The following is a 22734-nucleotide window of genomic DNA, read 5'->3' on the forward strand; positions in this document are numbered from 1 at the left end:
AGCTTGTCTCCGAAGTACACAAACATGTCTCTTAACAATGACTTTGTTAGAACATCAATTATCTGCTCATCGATGGAGATGTACTCGAGCCTTATTGCTCTCTTTTGCACCATGTCACGGTTGTAGTGGTAAGTGATCTCAATATGCTTTGACTTGTCATGGAACACGAGGTTCTCTGAAACCTTCACACAACTTTGATTATCGCAGTGTATCATTGTTCGTTCCAACTCTTCGCTGAACAATCCGACAAACAATTTCCAGAGCCAGACTGCTTTGCTACAAGCCTCATTGGTTGCGATGTACTCTGCTTCAGCGACGCTAAGTGCAATTGACCTCTACTTCCTGCTCATCCACTATATCACAGCAGATCCCAAACTGAAGCATACTTCTGAGGTACTCTTCCTGCCCAATCAACATCTATATATCCTTGAAGCTGTACATCCTTGTTTGCAACAAATCTCAAGCCATAATTCACTGTACAACACAAATATATCAAAATGTGCTTTGCTGTAGTCCAATGCTCATGTCTTTTGGAATTAGCTCAATGTATTCACAACAAAGCATATGTTCGACTTGGTGTTAACCAAATACATCAACGAACCAATCAGCGGCCGATACATAGATGGATTTACCAATCTGGAATCAGAGCCTCTTAACTTCTTCAAGTTAGTCACAATGACTTTGTTAGAACATCAACTGTCTGCTCATCGGTGGAGATGTACTCGAGCCTTATTGCTCTCCTTTGCACCATGTCACGGATGTAGTGGTAAGTGATCTCAATATGCTTTCACTTGTCATGGAACACACGATTTTCTGAAAGCTTCACACAACTTTGATTATCACAGTGTATCATTGTCAGTTCCAACTCTTGGCTGAACAATTCGGCAAACAATTTCTAGAGCCATACTGCTTCAGTACAAGCCTCATTGGTGGTGATGTACTTTGCTTCATCAATGCTAAGTGTAATTGCCCTCTGCTTCCTGCTCATCCACTATATCATAGCAGATCCCAAACTGAAGCATACTTCTGAGGTACTCTTCCTGCCCAATCAACATCTATATATCCTTGAAGCTGTACATCCTTGTTTGCAACAAATCTCAAGCCATAATTCACTGTACCACACAAATATATCAAAATGTGCTTTGCTGTAATCCAATGCTCATGTCTTGGTTCAACCTGGAACTAGCTCAATGTGTTCACAACAAAGCATATGTTTGACTTGGTGTTAACCAAATACATCAACGAACCAATCAACTGCCGGTACATAGATGGATCTACCAATCTAGAATCAAAGCCTCTTAACTTCTTCAAGTTAGTCACCATGGGAGTTGCCATGGATTTGCAATCCATCATACCAAATCTTTGAAGGATCTCTAACACATACTTTCCTTAACCAAGGAAGACTTTGCCAAGTTTTTGCCATACTTTTAATCCCAAGTAATAGTGCATTAACTTAAGATCCTTCATATCGAACTCATAAGCCAATTGCTTCTTGCACTAAATGATAAGAGGCTCGACACCTGTCAGAGACAATTCATCAACATACAATAGTAAGATTACAGGTGCATTTTTCACAACCTTAAAGTAAAGGTTTGGATCAACTTCGCTCTTCGTAAATCCCAGTCTCGTCAGATAACTGTCAATACAAGCATACCATGCTCTTGGAGCTTGCTTGAGTCCATACAAGGCCTTCTTCAACCCGTAAACATGAGATTCCTTTCCAAATACCTCAAATCCTTGAGGTTGTTGTATGTACACCTCTTCATCAATCACACCATTGAGGAAAGCACTCTTCACATCCATTTGGTGCAATTTCCATCCTAACGAAGCAACAAGAGAAATGATGGATCTAATAGAGGTGTACCTGACAACTGAAGCAAAGGTCGCATCATACTCTTGTCCCTCTTTCTGTGAGAACCCTCTAGCCATGAACCGTGCCTTGTATTTTTCAATACTACCATCTGCAACATGCTTGATCTTGTATATCCATTTGGAAGTCACCACTGACTTCCCTTCAGGCCTTGAAACAATTTCCCAGACATGATTCTTCATGATCGATTGGTACTCTTCATTCATAGCTTCCTTCCATACCTGTTGGCTAGCTGCTTCTTCATATGTGGAAGGTTCTTAATCAATGAGTTTTGTCATGAGAGATGCATAAATAGAGAACTTCTTGGGGTTCTTAACTTCTAGATGTGCCATCAAGAGCTGCATTTCCTTTTGCCTCTTTTAATATAGATCTAAGCCATGCTGGCCTCTTCTTGATCTTTGGAACCATGACTGGTTCTACTTTATTTGAGGCCATCTGGGCCTTGGTACATTATGTAGAACTCGAATGCTCCTCCCTTGAAGCCTCCTGCTTCACTTTATCTAAGGATTCTATGGACACTGACTTAGACTTCCAATATGCCACTTTCTCATCGAAGGTGACATCTTGGCTAACCTCAATCCATCATTTCTCTGGAATGTATACTCTGTAAGCCTTCGATGATTTGCTGTTTCCAACAAATATGCCTTTCTTTCTTGAAGGCTCAAGCTTATTCCTCCTATCCTTAGGAACATGAATATATACAGAACAACCAAAGATCCTCATGTGACCAACCTCTGGCTTCCTTTTAGAGAAGCTTCTTCAGGAGTCATACCTTCCAAAACTTTATGAGGACTTATATTTTGAATGTACACAACTGTCTGTGATGCTTCCCCCCATAAGAACAATGGAAAATCTAGATCATGCATCGTGGCCTTGGCAAATTCTTCAATGGACTTGTTCTTTCGTTCTGCTACACCATTCTATTGTGGATTATAGGGGACAATTAGCTCCCTCTTAATCTCAGCCTGCTTGCAGAAAGCAACAAGCTTCTTCGAGGTGTATTCTCCTCCATTGCCAGATCTTAGTATCTTGATCTTTCTGCCTGTCAAGTTTTCCACTTTAGAGTTGAATTACTGGAACTTGTCGAATACCTCATCCTTAGTCTTCAAGAGATATATCCATGTCTTATGGTAGAAGTTGTCAACACATGTCACATAGTACAATGAACCACCAAGTGATTTCACGGGCATTGGACTCGAATACATCAAAATGAATCAAGTCCAAAGCTTCCTTAGATTTGTTTTCACTGTTGGAAATGGTTTCTTGATGTTCTTCCCAAGAGTGCAACCTTAGCATACACCATCATTTTTTATCTGTAGTTCAGGAATCCCTGACACTATTTGACTCAACTCGGGCAATGATCTAAATGAAGATGTCCATACCTTTTGTGCCATAACTCACTTGGATTTATTTCGTCATGTACTAGTGCTTGATATGGTTGACTTACAAGTCTATACAGTCTTCCATCACGAATCCTAATAACCCTAGCATCATCTATAGAAGAGCCCTTGGACCAAACGAGTACTTTGTCATCCACAAAAGAAACTCTATCTCCTTTATCTTCAAAACAAGAAACAAAGACAAGATTCTTTTTCAAACCTGATACATAAAGAACATTGCTGAGATGTACGTCATGCCAGATTCCAACTCTATGAATACCTTTACAACTCCTTTGACTGCGTAGTTGTTATTGTCTCCCAGTTCAACCCTTTGAGACAACTTCTTTTCTGTCATGCTTAAAAGATTCCCATGCTCTTCGGTCATGTGCCTTGATGCTCCACTATCTACCAACCACATGTCATCATCATCTGCAAAGGAACTTTTCAAAGTAGAATAATAAAAGAAATCCTTTTCACCTTTGACCTTCTTTGGTTTTTCGTATTCAACATCTGCTGCAGAAGCATGTTGCTTCCCTTTTCTCTTCTTGTTATTAGCCATGTTAGGACAATCTCTCTTGAAATGCACATATTCCTAACAACCATAATATTGGATCTTTGATAAGTCTTAGGAAGAAGATTCCTTTCCTACTTCTTGTGTTGAGGTCCAAACTTCTTCTTTCCTTTGTTCTTGAAACAAGCTGCAAGGGATTGAACTTCCTCATCTTGATGATCTCTAGTCATCAATCTTGCTTCTTCTTGAGCACACGATGTCCATAGTTGTTCAAATGTAGGAGATTCCTTCCAACTGCTTATTCCTGCTGCAAAAGCATCCCATGATCTAGGAAAACCATTGAGTGCTGTAATCACTAGTTCTTGATTAGGAATGGATTCTCCAATTGCTTGGATCTGATCTCTTATTTGAGAAATCCTTACAAAGTAAGAAGCCACAGTGTCATCATTAGTCATCCTTGTATTTCGAAGTTCATTCTTCAAGCTCATTGATTGACCAATGTTCTTGATAGTGTAGAGATTCATTAGGGCATCGTACATCTTCTTTGAGGTATCAAGTTTTGCAATGTAGGGAACCAAATGATCCCTAATGGAGTCCACTATAATGCTCATAACATTGATGTCATCCTCCTTGAACTTTGCTTTTCCTGCATCATCTTTTGGTTCAACAACCTTTCCTTTCACAATGTCCAAAACCTTGATCTTGGCAAGAAGAATATCTATTCTAACTTTCCAAGCTTTGAAATTAGATGCTCCCTCTAGCTTGTTTTCAGATTTCATGGAAGAAGCCATAGAAACCAATTTGCAAGGAGGACTTGAATAAAATGCTCTCTAGAGTTTTTGTCAAGATGATCTCAATGTTCCCTTCTTCCTTCAACAAAGTTCTGATACCATGTTGATTTTCTTAATGCAATTGGGGTTAGCACAATAATTCTGAAATTCTAATAATTACTCTTGATGTATATCTTCTTTTAACTTATTCCAATATATCATTCAACAATTATACTTCAGAAATTCAACCATAAAGAATAGTGGAACAATAGAGATCACAACACACAAAAGAAGACAAGATTTACCCTGGGAAAACCCACAAAGGGGAAAAACCCAACAACCTTTTTCAATAGAGAAATTATTCTTGTTCAATGAGAGACACACCTAGACCTATGATCAAACTTGTCCTTCTCCTCCATGTCAAGTTACCCTATCTAATCCTGCACTTCGCTTTGCTTGTTTGATCTAGAATTTTGGCCCTTTTGCAATAGTTGGTTGCCCCAGAAATTTTGACCCTACAATAGTTGCTCTAGTAACCCAAAATTTTTGGCCCCCTACAACAACTGCCCTAGAAAAATGCGAACCATAGAGAGAGAGACTTATCCACACTGCGAGGTGCAAGAGAGAGAGAAAAGAGATATTTCAGCCTCCTTTGTCCTACTTCGTCATTCTTGTCCTTCACTTGCTTGCCCAGAAACTGGTGCAAGAGAGAGAGAAAAGAGATATTTCAGCCTCCTTTGTCCTACTTCGTCATTCTTGTCCTTCACTTGCTTGCCCAGAAACTATCTTGTGTGAGAGAGCGAATGCCCAAATGGAGGAGGTCGACCTGCCTTTATGTAGTAGTCTGTCTTGGGTGAATGGATGTGTCTCTTGGCTAGGGCTGACTTGACTTGGAGGGAAGCCGACTTGTCACTTTTGGAGCCAAAATTTACATTTTAAAAATTCAAATTTTCATCTTTAAAAAGTCGCAATGGGACTTTGAATTAAAATAAATTTTCTTTTTACTCGAGCATTTATAAATATGCTTTACCACAATAAATACAATTACATCAAGTGACCAAATGTACATTATGAAGATCGACCATGGTTACAAATTCAACACCCTTGACTTTTCATTTAATTAATTAACTTATTATTATTTATGTTCATTATTATGTTTATAACAACAATTAATAGTAATGTTAAATTCTTAAAGTAAAGTTGATATTTCCTTATTTTGGATTTTTAAGATCACCATTGATTGTTTCAAGATGTTTGAGAGTGATTTCAACCTCATCCACCTTCACAAGGAAAAAGTAGAATTTCATATCCCATTCAAATTTAGTAGACTCAATAGTTTTCGAGATTTGAAAATTAATGGGATTGCAACATTTTCATTGGATTTTATCATGTATGAGGTATGTGATTTGTTGGAATTTCTAAGTCTATCCATTAGAAATTCTTCCCTTACTATCTGATTTATTTCTTCCTACTTGTTCAGTTACTTAACAAGTTATTTACCATGTAAATACTAAAAATAAATACAAGTACAATATCAACACATACAAATCATCAACTGAAAGAAACAAGCACGCAAGTGACAGTGATTTTTGGACTAATGTCCTTGGAAAAACCCAATGCAGGAAAACCAATGTAGCTATCAGAGGGTTTTATAATTAAGCAATTTCAAAATACAATTTGGGTGCCAGAAATGGTTCACCCAACAGAGAATGCCCTCAGCAGTAGTACCTCTCAGTCGGAGACAGATATTCTGGCTAAATCACCGGAGAAACGATCCCATTGCAACACTGCAACACTTCTGCTGCTCTCTGTCACTCTGATAGGGACTGCGTCACCCTATCCAGTTCTCTAGCTCCAATCTGCCCCACGAAATCTCCCAACGTCAGCCTCTAGGGTTTGCATTAGCCTCTCGGGGCTCTGCGTCAGCTTCTAGAGCCTTTGTGTCTCCCATGCTGGCCCTCCTCAGGCTCTGCGCAATTCCTGGCTGCCTCCGTGTGGCCTCTAGTTGACTCTGCGTCAACCCTCTCCCGGCTTCTGCATGGATGCTCCCGGTACTCTCTCTGCCTCTCTGCTACTGTATTCATTGCCCCTCAGCTGCAACTCTGATCACTCCTTCGATTTCCTTAGCAAGCCTTGCCCCAGAAAATCGAATTCTCGATCAACTCATTGTGTTCTCCAACTAATCCTCAAGCCTCTTCTTATACTTTTCTCGTTGACAATTCAGCGGCCGAGATTAAGTCCCTAATCAACGACTAAGATTAGATCTGGATTGATCCATGACTTTTGGACCATTCTAACTCAGTTTTATATTAATTCACATTAATATTTTATTTTTCCTAAGTTTAGACTTAGGGACTCCATTAAAAATATTAATTATTTTAATATCTCCCAAACTGGTTAGATTTTGCCCAAACCATTTCTGGGTCTTGGAGATCTCATGTGCTTTAGCCTCTCCACCAATTTTCGTGGCTAGAGCACATCTGATGCTACCCCAAATCAACACTCCCTCTTAGCGAGGACTGTGCTCTAGTAATACTCCTCACTTAGTATCACCCTGATCATCCGGCATTGGTCCTTGTGCTGATGCTAGGCCTGTTGCCCAACATCCTTTGCATTGCTGCATCATGTACTACTACCCATGGCCCTGCCACTGCCACTGCTGCATCCGTACGACAACTCCCTCTGCATCCATGTTGTTGCCCATGGCCCTGCCACTGCCACTGTTGCATCTGCACTGCATCCCCTCTCATCATGCTGTCCATAGCACTGCGACTGCTAACTGCTGCACTGCAACCCAGTTACTGAGAAGTAAGTAACTGATCCTCCCAATTCTGACATCTCTGTCAGGCTAGAAACACTCCCGATGCTGAAGCTCCCTCTGTCACTGACAAGTGCTCCCTCTACAGACCTCTGCGCTGCTACAACAACTCCATGCCTCTCACACTGCTGCCTCATGCTGTCCTGGGACTCCGCTGCTGCAACAACTCCATGCCTCTCGCACTGCTGCCTCACGCTGTCCTGGGACTCCTGCACTGTAGCCCTCTTTATCGCTCCGTCCGCATCCATATCTACTGACATCTGCCAGTCCTGCTACTCTTCTTTGGGGCTTCCGTAGCCATGTATAATCCAAGAGGTTAGGTAGCTCGAGGATCCTGCCCCTCATCACCTGTACTCCGTTTGACTACAGCTCGATGTCTCCGTACCTCTTCTCTCGAGGTGCATGAGCACTCATGGCACAGTTGTCATCAGTCTCCACTTCTTTCTCCCCCTTAGAGGGAGCAACCTTGGTCTCAGAAGCCTCTCCCTTGCTCTTCTTCCTAGGACACTGGTTCGCATAGTGACCCAGTTCCCCACAATGGAAGCACTTGACCTTGGAGAGGTCCTTTTTCTTTCTTTTCTCTTGCTTTCCTGCAAATGCGAGAGCCGCATCTTCTTCCTCCTCGTTCTTGATTTTGACCCCTTATCCGCTACTCCCCGCCTTGGACACCCATCTAATCTCTTCTTGACGAAGAGTTGTCTGCAGTTCCTCCCAATCTGGAAGGCTTGCCCTGCCTAGTATGCTCTGGACAAATACCTCCCAATCCTCTGAGACTGCGTTCAATGCGGTCCTCACCATCAGTTCCTGATCCGGTGTGGCCCCTATGGAAGTTAGCTGATCACAGATCTCCTTCAATCCACCAAGGAAGGCATCTATCTGCTCTCCCTTCTGCATCTGATATGACCGTAGCTGGTTTTCAAGTAACATCCTCCTTTGCACATAACTATGCTGGTATAATTTCTTCAGGGCCTCCCACATCTCATTTTCCGTCTCCTTCTCGGCAATGTGTGGCTTCACATCATCCTTGACCCCATCAAGGATGATGCATTTTGCCTTGGCCATTGCCTCCTCGTACTTGTCATTTTCAGCTGGGTCAACTGGGATTGCTATCGTTTTCAAGGCGAAGTGTTTGATGCGATACCTGTCTAGAATGGACAAGATACTGGCCTTCCAGACTACGAAGTTTGAAGCTCCGTCTAGTCTATCCTGATCTCTTAGCCCATTCACTGCCATTTCGCTGCTCCTCTTTTGACTCTTTCAAGTATCTCTACTTCTTGTCTAGAAGTTCTCGGTTTGATTCCCTCTGAGCCTTGATTTCCCTTCCGGAAATCCCTCTACCAATCCTCGATAGCAACTCCCTCCTCCTTGGTCTTCCCTTGTTAGGTACTGTTCTGACCACAGTACCCTACTAGCTTCGCTTCACAACGTACCCATCCTATGCCCCAACAGTTTGAAGGTTAGAGCCTCTAGGCTCAGCACAATCCGACACCTACATAATCTGCACCTCCTGGCCACAACATCGATCCTTCCTGGCTAAGAAAGATGACTGGGCACTGCGTAGGTTAGGTTTGCCCTCTCTGCCTCAACGCTAATCCTCCTCTTGGCTCGAATTGATGACGGAGGCTCTCTGCGTCACCCTTTTCTTGTTGCTTTCTGCTAGGAACAACTTCTGTCACTCGGGACAGTTGTTTTCGCTGCTGCTGCTCTGCTCGGTTGATGCCTTCACTTATCCTGTGATATGTAACCATGCTCTAGTACCATGTTGGAATTTCTAAGTCTATCCGTTAGAAATTCTTCCTGTACTATCTGATTTATTTCTTCCTACTTGTTCAGTTACTTAACAAGTTAATTAGCATGTAATTACTGAAAATAAATACAAGTACAGTATCAACACATACATATCATCAACTGAAAGAAACAAGCACGCAAGTGACAATTATTTTTGGACTAATGTCCCCGGAAAAACCCAATGCGGGAAAATTGGTGCAGCTATTAGAGGGTTTTATTATTAAGCAGTTTCAGAATACAATCTGGGTGCAAGAAATGGCTCACCCAACAGAGAATGCCCTCGACAGTAGTACCTCTCAATCAGAGACAGATATTCCGGCTAAATCATCGAATGAACGATCCCACAGCGACACTGCAACATTTCTGCTGCTCTCTATCACTCTGATAGGGACTGCGTCACCCTATCCAGCTCTCCAGCTCCAATCTGCCCCACGGAAAATCCCAGCGTCAGCCTCTCTAGCCCAGCGTCAGCCTATTTGGCCTAGCGTCAGCCTCTCGAGGCTCCGCATCAGCCTCTCGAGGCTCTGCGTTAGCCTCTGGAGCCTTTGCGTCTCCCACACTGGCCCTCCTCAGGCTCTGCGCAACTCCTCGCTACCTCTGCGTGGCCTTTGGCTGGCTCTGCGTCAACGCTCTCCCGGCCTCTGTGCTGATGCTCCAGGTACTATCCCTGCCTCTCTGCTACTTTACTCACTGCCCCTCAGTTGCAACTCTGATCACTCTTTCGATTTCCTTAGCAAGCCCTGCCCCAGAAAATCGAATTCTTGATCAACTCAATGTGTTCTCCAATTGACCCTCAAGCCTCTTCTTATACTTTTCTTGTTGACAATTCAACAGCTGAGATTAAGTCCCTAATCAATGGCTAAGATTAGATCCGGCTTGATCCATGACTTTTGGACCATTCTAACTTAGTTTTATATTAATTCACATTAATATTTTATTTCTAGGTCTTGGAGATCTCATGTGCTTTAGCCTCTCCACCAATTTTCGTGGCTAGAGCATATCCGATGCTACCTCAAATCAACAGGATTGACTTTTAATCAAAAGCACCAAGCCCTTTATGTACTTCAATGTTGGTGGTATTGGTTGTTGAACTCCTCTATTACAGCCTTAGCAAAAACAAATCTTCACTCAAACTAAAATCATTGATTAGGCATGTTAAGCTTTTTCTACCATATTTTAAAACTTGGATTAGGCAAGGCAAAGGCAAATAGTGGTACTAATGCTTAGGATCTCAAAATAAGCAATGGTGGAACATTTCTTGTCATTGAAATGTTCTTGTGGATTTACTCATACTGCTTTCTTTCAAAATTTCAATAGATTGTGTTACTCGCTCTATCTCTTTCTCTCTTTCCCACTCTCTCTCTCTCTTTATATTTATATATTGCTTTTCCCCATTTATTTTTGGGGTCACATTTTCAACATGATTTCATTTCAAAAACATGCACCTATTTCTTTGTATTGTGCAACTAGGCACAATCACATTAAAAGATTTTGCTACTCATTGCAATATAATAATTCTTCACAAGTGTAGAGGCACAACTAGCATAGCTTACGATCACCCATTCTATAGCCAAATATAAGGTTGACTATGATGAATTAATTAGAACATTTTTTTTCTTTTCATAAAGGAGAAGAGCGAAAGAAATCATTCATGTTTATTAATCCCTCCCTCTAGCTAGGGATTATAGCAATCACATAGCAGTCAAACCACGTTGACCATCTATTAATCCATCCAAATACAAAAACCATAACCAAAGTTTCTATTAATTTTATTATACGTGTTGAGGGCAGAGTATATTGTAATTTACTCTTAAATAATTTGCAAATTTTTAAAAACTATTTGCAAAGTTTATTAAAGTTTTGGTAAAATTAAATATGAAATTTTTTTTTTTTAGAAATTGAAAATTGATTTTTGAATTTTTAAAATTTGAATTTCTAGTTTTTTATTAGTGGATGATTAATTTTATGTGGTTTAGAATCAATTTGTTAGAATTAAATTTGCCTGAAAAATAAAAACTCTAATCACCAAGTGTCTTCATATATGGATTTTTCCATAATATTTTCTTTCCATTCGTTATCATATTTATTTTTAACAACAAATATTTATTAACCTATAACCATTCCTTGCTTTCTTTCTATTAATTGTTGTATATTTTCCTATGTTGCACAGGTTCGCGAACCCGAGGGTGGGGTTCTCGAACTCGTCCCGGGTTCTCGTCCCTAAGTACCAGAGTCGGGTACGGGTGCTTCTGAGAAGAACCCATAAGTACTGGGTTCTTCTATGAAGAACTAGGTTCTCCATTAAATTTTTTGGGTTCTTTTGTCTTGATGGGTATGGAGAACCTTGATGATGGGTCTCTGGAACCCCAAAATCAGGTTCTTTAGGGGTTCATTCTAGTTTTTATTTTTAAATTTTTAATTAATTTAATGGGCTTTCCCTAATATTCTAGGTAGCTAGTTCTTCATCTTGCGAGAGGAATTGGAGTACTTATGTCTTTATCCATTCAATAAAGAGAAATAGGTTGGGCTCAAAGAAGGCAAAGAACTTAGTGTACATTCATGTCACACTTCGTCTCATATCTCGAAAAGACCCTAAGTAGAAGGAGGGTCCTTTCAAGAGATGGGACCAATACACAGACGATGCTATGTGTGTGGATGAGGAGATACAACTAGATGGCCTTCTTGAGCTACCTCCAGTTGCTATGGATGAGCAGGAGCCTCAAGATGAGAGTGATTCCTACCTAGAGAGCATGCTAATTGAAGATCTGAGTGATGCTGATGACATGGCTTGAGGAAGCCATTGTTCACTATTAGCTATTTTTATTTTAGTATTTTAAAATTTCCTAGTTCTTGTTTGGAGATGCCTTAAGCCAAATTTTGAATGTAGTATGACAATGGACATATATCATGATTCTTATTAATTTGTAAACCCCAATTTGCACTTGATATCAAACTAGAAATTTTGAAATTTCATTGTGAATGTTGAATGTTCAATGATGTGCATGTTTAAATATTTAAAGTTTAAATCATAAATATTTTAGTTTTATCGTTTAAAGTTGAAAAATATGAAAATTCATATATATTATAATTTATAAAATATAATATTTATATTATATATATATATATATAAATTATAATATACCCCTGATGAACCCACACACCCTGTTTCAAAAAATGACGTACCCATCCCCGAACCCACGTTTCCTGGCAACATAGATATTTGCTAATAATAATCTAATCACCAAGTGTCGTCATAAATTAATTATTTAAAATAAAATTTACATATATGGACTTTTCCATTATTAATATATTATTTCTATTCATTATCATACTTATTTTTAACAAAAAATATTTATAAACCTATAATCATTCCTTGCTTGCTTTCTATTAATTGACTTATTCTTTCTAATAACAATGCTTTTTCACCTTTTTCCATTAATATATTCTATTAATCATAATATTTTTTTTGATAGTTTAATTTTTTAATTGTTGCCGACACTTTTTTCATAAAGCTATGTTATCATGTACTAATAGATTATTAGCGATTTGATTCCCCCCTTGACCAAGGTTGTGGTGCTTAAATCATGCACCTAATATAACTATGTTATATGATCACATTCACCCCATAAGGGTTCTCTACTTTTTGCATAAGAGGTAGGTTCTAAGCAGCGACACTGCATATTACACTTGTTTTAATTTGAATTATTAAAAATTTGACTATAGTTTTGTATTTTAAGAAATTTAAATTTCCAATTTTTGATTAGCTAATAAATGGTTGATAGGACATAATTGCCCTGCGCGGGGTTTTTCGTTTTACCAAATTGTCAATGCTGACAATTCATTTTTGTAAATGAAAAAATGTTAATTCTCTGATTGGATAAAACTATAAGGTGTAGTGCATTTTACGAGCTGCTCTGTAGACGATGTTCTATCCATCTCTACAGTGGTTGTGCATATCAAGCAAAGTGCCGTAACCAGTTGCAGAAATCTGCAACCACCATCTGTGGAAATTTGCAACCATGCAAATAAAGTGTTTGGTGGCTTTGTGTTGGAAAATTATAAAGGCAGAAAACTTTTCTTTTCTTGATAATTCCTTGTCATAATTATTTATCTTCTTTTAGATCTTCTTTAATTTCTTTATGTATTCTTTTATCTTCTTATATTCAAGCAACTACCAAAACATAAACATGAAGATCAAGGACACAGGATGTAGGCTGTCAACTAGGGCAAAAACCCCTCTCCTAGGGGAAAAATAAAAAATTCTTTTCTCTTACTTTAGAACCAAATCAAATGAGACAACCAAGACCCTTGACTAAGACAAATACCTCCTCCAATCCACCAAGTCAGCCTCCTAAGATGATTAGCCAAACTCCAAAAGTCAACTTAAGTCAAACTGCGTCAATCCTGCATCAAACTCAGATTTTGGCCCTCCTGCATCAGATTTTCGGTCCTCTTGCAGATCTACAATTTCGGCCCTCTTTTGCAATCTAGTAATTTCGCACGTGTAAGGCAGAATCAAGAGAAAAGTGGTCTTATTCCTTCGCTAAGGTTTCTCCTCCTTCGCTTAGGGTTTTCTCCTTCTTTCCTAGACTTCTTCACACCTTTTTCTCCTTTACAAACTGTAGATCGAACTTGTTTGAGTGAGTGAGAAAATGAGGTCGAGCAGCACTTCTATTTATAGTGGTTGTAGCTTCCCTTTGAGGCCGACTTGACTAGAGGGAAATCTGACTTGGTGGAGGCACAAAATACATTTTGGGCTCAAAAATAAATTTCTTCTTTGATACAATAAGCTCAAGAACGGTCTAGGACAAGATGATGTGGACAATGACTCATGAAATACACCTTAGAAGCACACAATGGGTGCTTTGATCCAACGATAAAATAAATAAAGCCTGAAACCCATGCTTATAAATAATTTTTCTTATACAAAATAATTTTTATTTTCTTTCTTTTGACAAATAAATTACAATATGACTCAAATACAATTATGAAGACCGATACTAGTTATATTTCTCAACACTCCCTTTTAACTAGGGAGGTATTCACAATTGTTCAACTGGTACATGGTTGACCTCAATTTGAAATGTTCTTAAGAAAAGTACAACAACATACATAATGCTAGGGATACCTTAACTGCAGAGGTATCCTCCCAACAGGGACTAAGGTGTCATCTAGGCATTTTTCACTATAGGTACTGTTGTCGCGCAGATTAACACGACAACCCTCAGATCGGGGGCTGTCACTCTGATCCCCGATCCCTCTGTTTAAGCCTGTCTCCCGCGGCTAAGGGGGGTAGACCCTATGATATGGTGAAGACCAACTGTCGACCAGCTGGTTGGGAGACACGATACGATAAGCACTAGATGGATTTAGAAGTTAAAAAGACCAGTGCCTTGTGGAGTCAATATTTAATCGTTAAATTGTCAGATGCTGCAACAATGTAAACCATGCAGAGCAAGCATTTATCATGAAAGCTAGAACGACGCAAGATATCAATTGAAACAACGACGCTCTTAAAATGGGCAAAGCTCAATAACGATATCCAGTAAACAAGAAAATTTCGATCAAAGCTTTGAAACAACCACGCAAGGTCATGAATCATTAACTAGATACCATATGCATCAAAATCTTAGAAAAATTCATTTACGCGCAGATCTGTCTAAAAGGATAAACATTCATTCCACAATTTTTTTTTACACTTTTTCGAATTTTTTTTTTTTGACTAAAAAAAAAAAAAAAAAACCTAAAAATTGAAAAAATCTAAAAAAAATAATCTAAAAACCTAACTATATAAAAATAAAACTAAGCCTAAAAAATTATAAATAAATCTTTTTTTATTTTTTTATTTTTCATAAAATTGAAATTATTTAAAATCTAACAAAACCTTAACTCATTTCTTTTGTTTTTTAATTTTAAATCTTTATAAAGCTAAAACAAACAAAAGTGCCTACGCTAAACAATAAAAAGGTCGAAGCTTTATCTGAAAACTGATAAAATAAACGTAAACCGTAAAAAAGTTTTGAGCTGCACGTTAGGATGAAATACGTAACCCTAGACCAAAGGTTAACCACGCAGAATGACCACAACAAGTTCGATTTACCTGCTACGGATGTAGACCCAAGCCGCTGAACGTAACCAAAACGCAAACGCATGGAAAATGATCCGCTTGAAAAATCGTAACCCTGATTCCAGACGAAAATTGAGGCAGAGGCCTGTACGAAGCACCATTCACGAGTGTAGGCCAGCAGACTACAATTGAAGCAGAGGCCTGATTCGCCTGTTATTTTGTTTCACAGCCGTCCATTCTTTTTATTTTGAATGCGTGGATATGGCAGGTTGCTGGCAACGACGCATACAGTCGAGAGCCAAAAAATAAAGAAACTGAGCCTGTCTGCGGATCAGATACCCCGACAGCGGCGTGGATGCGTGTTTTCACCTCACGCTGCTTTCATCTCACGCTGTTACAGCCCGAACCAAAACCCGTAATGTATGTAGAGAGAGTTTCGAATGCTCTGTTTGTGCTTGCAGGTGCAGGTTCTCGATGAGCTGAGCGTGGAAATGACTCAGGAATGGCAGCGTTCTGAATTCTGTCTGCTGGCTGAAAGAAAAATGCAGGTTTTGTTTGCGTGCAAGTTGTCGGCGGATGGAGGAACGTGAGAAATGCGTATCAACAATCTGAAACCGCGTACATATTCAAAACCACCTCATGTCACTGTTTGATATGTGAAATCACGCTGTATACGCATAAAAATTTATTGCATTCAGATTTAACATTGAAGCCTGCGTCAAAATTTTTGAAGGAATTGCCTGCGGGCCGATCCTGGGCAACTGCAATTAAAAGAAAATAAAACCCTAATTATAGAGCAAAATTTTAAACCCCAAAACAGCTGATTAATTTACAGATTTTGGCCCCTTAACAGCCAGATTCAGCAATAAGCACAGAAATATTTTGAAGAATAAAAATTTCAGGCTTTCACTGTGAAGAACTTCAGAAAATCTCTCATGCAACTTAGAAAAATAAACTGAATGATAGACCCAGGATCAAATCCAACTGGGCTCAGCAAAAAGTGCTTGCGGGAGTTGGCTGGTTCAGCCGAGAACTTCCCCAAACGCCCACCAGTCTTCTTCAGTAAGGGTTTTCTGCACAGCTCAAAATAACCATCAGTAAAGAGGGCAAAAATGCTGCTAGATCTCAAAAGGTAATGGAGATACCTGCCATTACTTCAGAAACCCTAACACCACTCAACCCTAGCAAGTGAACAAGATACCTGTGCTCACAATACTCTACAATAAGCTATTATTAATGGCTGAAAAATAAAATATGCAGAACTAAATTAGCTCACAGCACTTCCAGAAAGTAACACCAGCAAGATTTGGACCCCAAAGTCTTCTTTTATTAACCAGAAACAGATTACAAGAGAGCTTCTTCAGTACCAGACTCACAGATCCAATGATATGAAATTACCCCTAGCACCCTATTTAAAGGAAATGATCCCAATGGCTAGTTCGAGTGATCCATGTCGAAATGATCTCGACCGTCGATGAGGATCAAGACATCTCTTAATCTCATCCGTCGAAATTGTTAACTTATTATTAAAAATAATATTTTGCATGCATTCACTCAAAATATTATTATTTTATTATTTAGGGTTTTTACTTTATTTTATAATTTTTTTATTATTTATTTCATTTTTTAATTTTTTTTTTAATTTTTTTTAATTTTTTTTAATTTTTTTTTTTTTAATTTTTTTTTATTATTTTATTTATTTTCTTAAATGGATCATCGAACTAAGCCTTTGGAAACATCACCTAGGACTTAGGACTCATGAGGGGATTTAAAACATTTTCCAACCGTCAAGACACATTACATCGTGACTTTTACAATTTACATCTTAAGGGGGAAAACCCCTTTATCATAGACCCTCATGAATCACCCAGTTTCTGCGACACAACTATAATCTAGCAGATTAACACACTAGGATTCTCCTAAAGTTCTAATAACAAAATGCATCCCAGCTTTGGGGTCAGGCTGAAGGAAAACTCTGCCGATCATAGATCGGTGAGACGAAAAACCTTCCAGGACGTAGATTATCATTAGAAAGTTAGGTCCACCTAGGCAATTTTACATAAACGACTCATATCTGCTAAGATTATTTACAATTCATACATGCAGACTGGGTTTACAATTAAAATGATCAAGCTGCTGATGACTGTAGGATGGCACGGACATGTCGATCAAGTGTTGCCCCTTTTTGCAAAGAAAAGGGGGGGTACTGCATAGGTAGTTGACCGGTAGTGGTCAACATCTGGCTCTACTTGGGGACACGTTGCTGCACTGTAGGAATGTGAGAATCCAGAATCTGCATCCATACAACACAAAAATAAGTAGCGTCCATCCAAAATCATCATATACATTAAGCACAGGAAAGATAAAAGCTCTTCATTTATTAACTATCTAGAAAAGTAACTCTAATCCTAAAACATAAATGAAAATGCTGAAATGACAAGGAGTAGGGTTAGAAATACAATACAAAGGATGCCCCTGGCATCAGATGTGTTCAATATAGTGCATACTGAGCATTTGCCTGCTTTCAGGCAAATCTGTCGGCTGCTTATCAGATGTGCCATGTCCAATTCTGCATATGGTAGGACTTTTTCCTATCCGAAAATCAAGCTGCTCGCGGCCATCTGATGCATCAAATCTTCGTCTCATTTTCTTTCTTTTGCGCTTCTTCTTTCTGGCAGGTTGAATTACTGATGACCTGGAACTTTCTGTTTCAAAACTATCAGATGAAGTATGCGTGATATGTCTTTCTTTATCCTGCATCTGATCTTTGTCGTTTTTAAGTCTATCTGGATCTCCTTCAATTAACCACCTTTCAATCGAATCAATGACCTCCTCATAATAAGATGGAACTCGTTGCAACAAATGAGAAGGCTCCTGCTCTGTTGATGTCCCCTGGTTTCTCTTATCCTTTGACCATTGTTGAAACTTTTGAGCTTGTATTTTAATGGCATCCATCTGACTAGAGTGTTCAACCTTTATAGCACTGATTTGTCTGGCATGATGTTCTTCCATGTCTTTTATTACTTTATCGTTCTTTTCCTTCATGTTCATCAAGCAATGCTGCATGGAATTTATTTCTTCTCTATGATTTGCTTGCATGTTAGCCAACTGATTATTATGATTGAACGTCATGATAGTCATTTCTTCATCCATAGTTAATAACTTGTTTTGCATGGAATCAATTTCCCTATCATGATCAGCTTTCATGGTCATCATATTTTCTTCTAAGCCTGACATTTTGCTTTGCATGAATCTAATTTCTGTTTCATGATTAGTCTTCATGGCCTCAATTTCTTTAGTATGCTGATTTTGCATGATCTCCATCTCCCTATTACGTTTTTCCAGGTGGGTGCATAAAGTTTTGACATCATTGACATAATTAGTTTGATTGCTTTCCATATTTTTCACCAGCATCATTAGATCTTGTATAATTTGCTTTTGCTCTTCCTTTTCGTTGTCATTTGTCCCTGCTTTTCCATGGACTTGATCTGAAATAGTACAGGTGGATGACACATTCTGACCTTGAAATCTTTCTTCAACAGCTGGACCTTTTATAGGATCACTTTCTTTCTGTTGCACAATTTTAGGGGCAGAAGGCAAGCTGTTTGGATAACCATATCTATCTTTAAAAGCATCGACAATGTCTTGTAAAGAAGTGAAAGATTCCTTAGGAAAATTGTTAAACCAATTCAAAGCATCATCTTCTAAAGAAAGGACAAATAGGCGCATCTTGATATCTTCATGATTAAACTGAGGGGGTCTACAATATATGATCATTATGCGAGTAAACAAGCCTAGATGCCTTCTAACAGCGATTGAATCACCACCTGAAAAAATAGGTAATTTAGGAATGGCCTCCTCCGGAAAATCATGGAGACGGTCAGTAAAACGACATGGTTTAAATGAATAATCCATGATGAATAATAAGGGATGAAATGGATGATAGAACGGGACCTTTGCTCAAGAAAGTCAATAGATGAAAGGAGTGGAGTCGCCACTTGAACAATGAATCTGATTCTAAGATCCAAAAAGGAACCACAAGTAGATATGAGGAAGGCTTCTTGTCTGGGAAAATAAATGAAATGGAGTCGCCACCCAAACAAGAAACGAACAAAAGAGAAGCTGCTGATATGGCGAAAAATAAGGCAATAAAAGATCCAAATGATAACCCCAAAGGTTGAATCTACCAGCTCAAATGAGAGATGAGAAAGATGAGAAGATGAATGTCGATGAAACTCCAGGAACAGAAAAACTCTGTCCCCGGCAACGGCGCCAAAAAATGTTGTCGCGCAGATTAACACGACAACCCTCAGACCGGGGGCTGTCACTCTGATCCCCGATCCCTCCGTTTAAGCCTGTCTCCCGCGGCTAAGGGGGGCAGACCCTATGATATGATGAAGACCAACTGTCGACCAGCTGGTTGGGAGACACGATACAATAAGCACTAGATGGATTTAGAAGTTAAAAAGACCAGTGCCTTGTGGAGTAAATATTTAATTGTTAAATTGTCAGATGCTGCAACAATGTAAACCATGCAGAGCAAGCATTTATCATGAAAGCTAGAACGACGCAAGATATCAATTGAAACAACGACGCTCTTAAAATGGGCAAAGCTCAATAACGATATCCAGTAAACAAGAAAATTTCGATCAAAGCTTTGAAACAACCACGCAAGGTCATGAATCATTAACTAGATACCATATGCATCAAAATCTTAGAAAAATTCATTTACGCGCAGATCTGTCTAAAAGGATAAACATTCATTCCAGAATTTTTTTTACACTTTTTCGAATTTTTTTTTTTTGACTAAAAAAAAAAACCTAAAAATTGAAAAAATCTAAAAAAAATAATCTAAAAACCTAACTATATAAAAATAAAACTAAGCCTAAAAAATTATAAATAAATCTTTTTTTATTTTTTTATTTTTCATAAAATTGAAATTATTTAAAATCTAAACAAAATAAAGTCCTAAACTAAAATAATAAATATTAAATCAAAAATTTAAATGATTAAAATCTAACAAAACCTTAACGCATTTCTTTTGTTTTTTAATTTTAAATCTTTATAAAGCTAAAACAAACAAAAGTGCCTACGCTAAACAATAAAAAGGTCGAAGCTTTATCTGAAAACTGATAAAATAAACGTAAACCGTAAAAAAGTTTTGAGCTGCACGTTAGGATGAAATACGTAACCCTAGACCAAAGGTTAACCACGCAGAATGACCACAACAAGTTCGATTTACCTACTACGGATGTAGACCCAAGCCGCTGAACGTAACCAAAACGCAAACGCATGGAAAATGATCCGCTTGAAAAATCGTAACCCTGATTCCATACGAAAATTGAGGCAGAGGCCTGTACGAAGCACCATTCACGAGTGTAGGCCAGCAGACTACAATTGAAGCAGAGGCCTGATTCGCCTGTTATTTTGTTTCACAGCCGTCCATTCTTTTTATTTTGGATGCGTGGATATGGCAGGTTGCTGGCAACGACGCATACAGTCAAGAGCCAAAAAATAAAGAAACTGAGCCTGTCTGCGGATCAGATACCCCGACAGCGGTGTGGATGCGTGTTTTCACCTCACGCTGCTTTCATCTCATGCTGTTACAGCCCGAACCAAAACCCGTAACGTATGTAGAGAGAGTTTCGAATGCTCTGTTTGTGCTTGCAGGTGCAGGTTCTCGATGAGCTGAGCGTGGAAATGACTCAGGAATGGCAGTGTTCTGAATTCTGTCTGCTGGATGAAAGAAAAATGCAGGTTTTGTTTGCGTGCAAGTTGTCGGCGGATGGAGGAACGTGAGAAATGCGCATCAACAATCTGAAACCGCGTACATATTCAAAACCACCTCATGTCACTGTTTGATATGTGAAATCACGCTGTATACGCATAAAAATTTATTGCATTCAGATTTAACATTGAAGCCTGCGTCAAAAATTTTGAAGGAATTGCCTGCGGGCTGATCCTGGGCAACTGCAATTAAAAGAAAATAAAACCCTAATTATAGAGCAAAATTTTAAACCCCAAAACAGTGGATTAATTTACAGATTTTGGCCCCTTAACAGCTAGATTCAGCAATAAGCACAGAAATATTTTGAAGAATAAAAATTTCAGGCTTTCACTGTGAAGAACTTCAGAAAATCTCTCATGCAACTTAGAAAAATAAACTGAATGATAGACCCAGGATCAAATCTAACTGGGCTCAGCAAAAAGTGCTTGCGGAAGTTGGCTGGTTCAGCCGAGAACTTCCCCAAACGCCCACCAATCTTCTTCAGTAAGGGTTTTCTGCACAGCTCAAAATAACCATCAGTAAAGAGGGCAAAAATGCTGCTATATCTCAAAAGGTAATGGAGATACCTGCCATTACTTTAGAAACCCTAACACCACTCAAACCCTAGCAAGTGAACAAGATACCTGTGCTCACAATACTCTACAATAAGCTATTATTAATGGCTGAAAAATAAAATATGCAGAACTAAATTAGCTCACAGCACTTCCAGAGAGTAACACCAGCAAGATTTGGACCCCAAAGTCTTCTTTTATTAACCAGAAACAGATTACAAGAGAGCTTCTTCAGTACCAGACTCACAGATCCAATGATCTGAAATGACCCCTAGCACCCTATTTAAAGGAAATGATCCCAACGACTACTTCGAGTGATCCATGTCGAAATGATCTCGACCGTCGATGAGGATCAAGACATCTCTTAATCTCATCCGTCGAAATTGTTAACTTATTATTAAATATAATATTTTGCATGCATTCACTCAAAATATTATTATTTTATTATTTAGGGTTTTTACTTTATTTTATAATTTTATAATTATTTTATTGTTTATTTCATTTTTTAATTTTTAATTTTTAATTTTTAATTTTATTTTATTATTTTATTTATTTTCTTAAATGGATCATCGAACTAAGCCTTTGGAAACATCACCTAGGACCTAGGACTTAGGACTCATGAGGGGATTTAAAACATTTTCCAACCGTCAAGACACATTACATCGTGACTTTTACAATTTACATCTTAAGGGGGAAAACCCCTTTATCATAGACCCTCATGAATCATCCAGTTTCTGCGACACAACTATAATCTAGCAGATTAACACACTAGGATTCTCCTAAAGTTCTAATAACAAAATGCATCCCAACTTTGGGGTCAGGCTGAAGGAAAACTCTGCCGATCATAGATCGGTGAGACGAAAAACCTTCCGGGACGTAGATTATCATTAGAAAGTTAGGTCCACCTAGGCAATTTTACATAAACGACTCATATCTGCTAAGATTATTTACAATTCATACATGCAAACTGGGTTTAAAATTAAAATGATCAAGCTGCTGATGACTGTAGGATGGCACGGACACGTCGATCAAGTGCTGCCCCTTTTTGCAAAGAAAAGGGGGGGTACTGCATAGGTAGTTGACCGGTAGTGGTCAACAGGTACCATTAGGCTACAACCTTGGCATCAATCCAACAAGATATAGATACCATCTAGGCCTCCATTCTTTGACACCAACTCTTAGAGGGATCCAG

At 38.7% G+C, this 22734-nt stretch overlaps 2 protein-coding genes and 1 pseudogene across 2 annotated transcripts in view; 2 read left to right on the forward strand and 1 right to left on the reverse strand.

Annotated features, from left to right (window-relative positions):
- LOC149171135 (uncharacterized) overlaps positions 1 to 22734 on the forward strand; it is a 207739-nt gene that overhangs the window by 54914 nt on the left and 130091 nt on the right. The gene's annotated exons all lie outside the window — the stretch shown is intronic.
- On the reverse strand, positions 3895 to 4551 carry LOC149171136 (uncharacterized). The gene has a single exon (XM_089425855.1). The coding sequence runs from the start codon at positions 4549 to 4551 to the stop codon at positions 3895 to 3897; it is 657 nt and encodes a 218-aa protein (XP_089281981.1).
- Positions 15294 to 22734, forward strand: part of LOC149171137 (uncharacterized) — a 38428-nt pseudogene continuing 30987 nt past the window's right edge.

The sequence above is a fragment of the Pinus tabuliformis genome, chromosome 4_2, assembly GCF_031772625.1.
Source record: "Pinus tabuliformis cultivar Carrire ecotype Pingquan chromosome 4_2, CPIR1, whole genome shotgun sequence".
In the NCBI taxonomy this organism is placed as follows: Eukaryota; Viridiplantae; Streptophyta; class Pinopsida; order Pinales; family Pinaceae; genus Pinus; species Pinus tabuliformis.

Bases quoted from the DNA above. Each gene is read 5' to 3' on its own strand.
- LOC149171136 (XM_089425855.1), bottom strand. From the start codon at position 4,551: ATGGCTTCTTCCATGAAATCTGAAAACAAGCTAGAGGGAGCATCTAAT.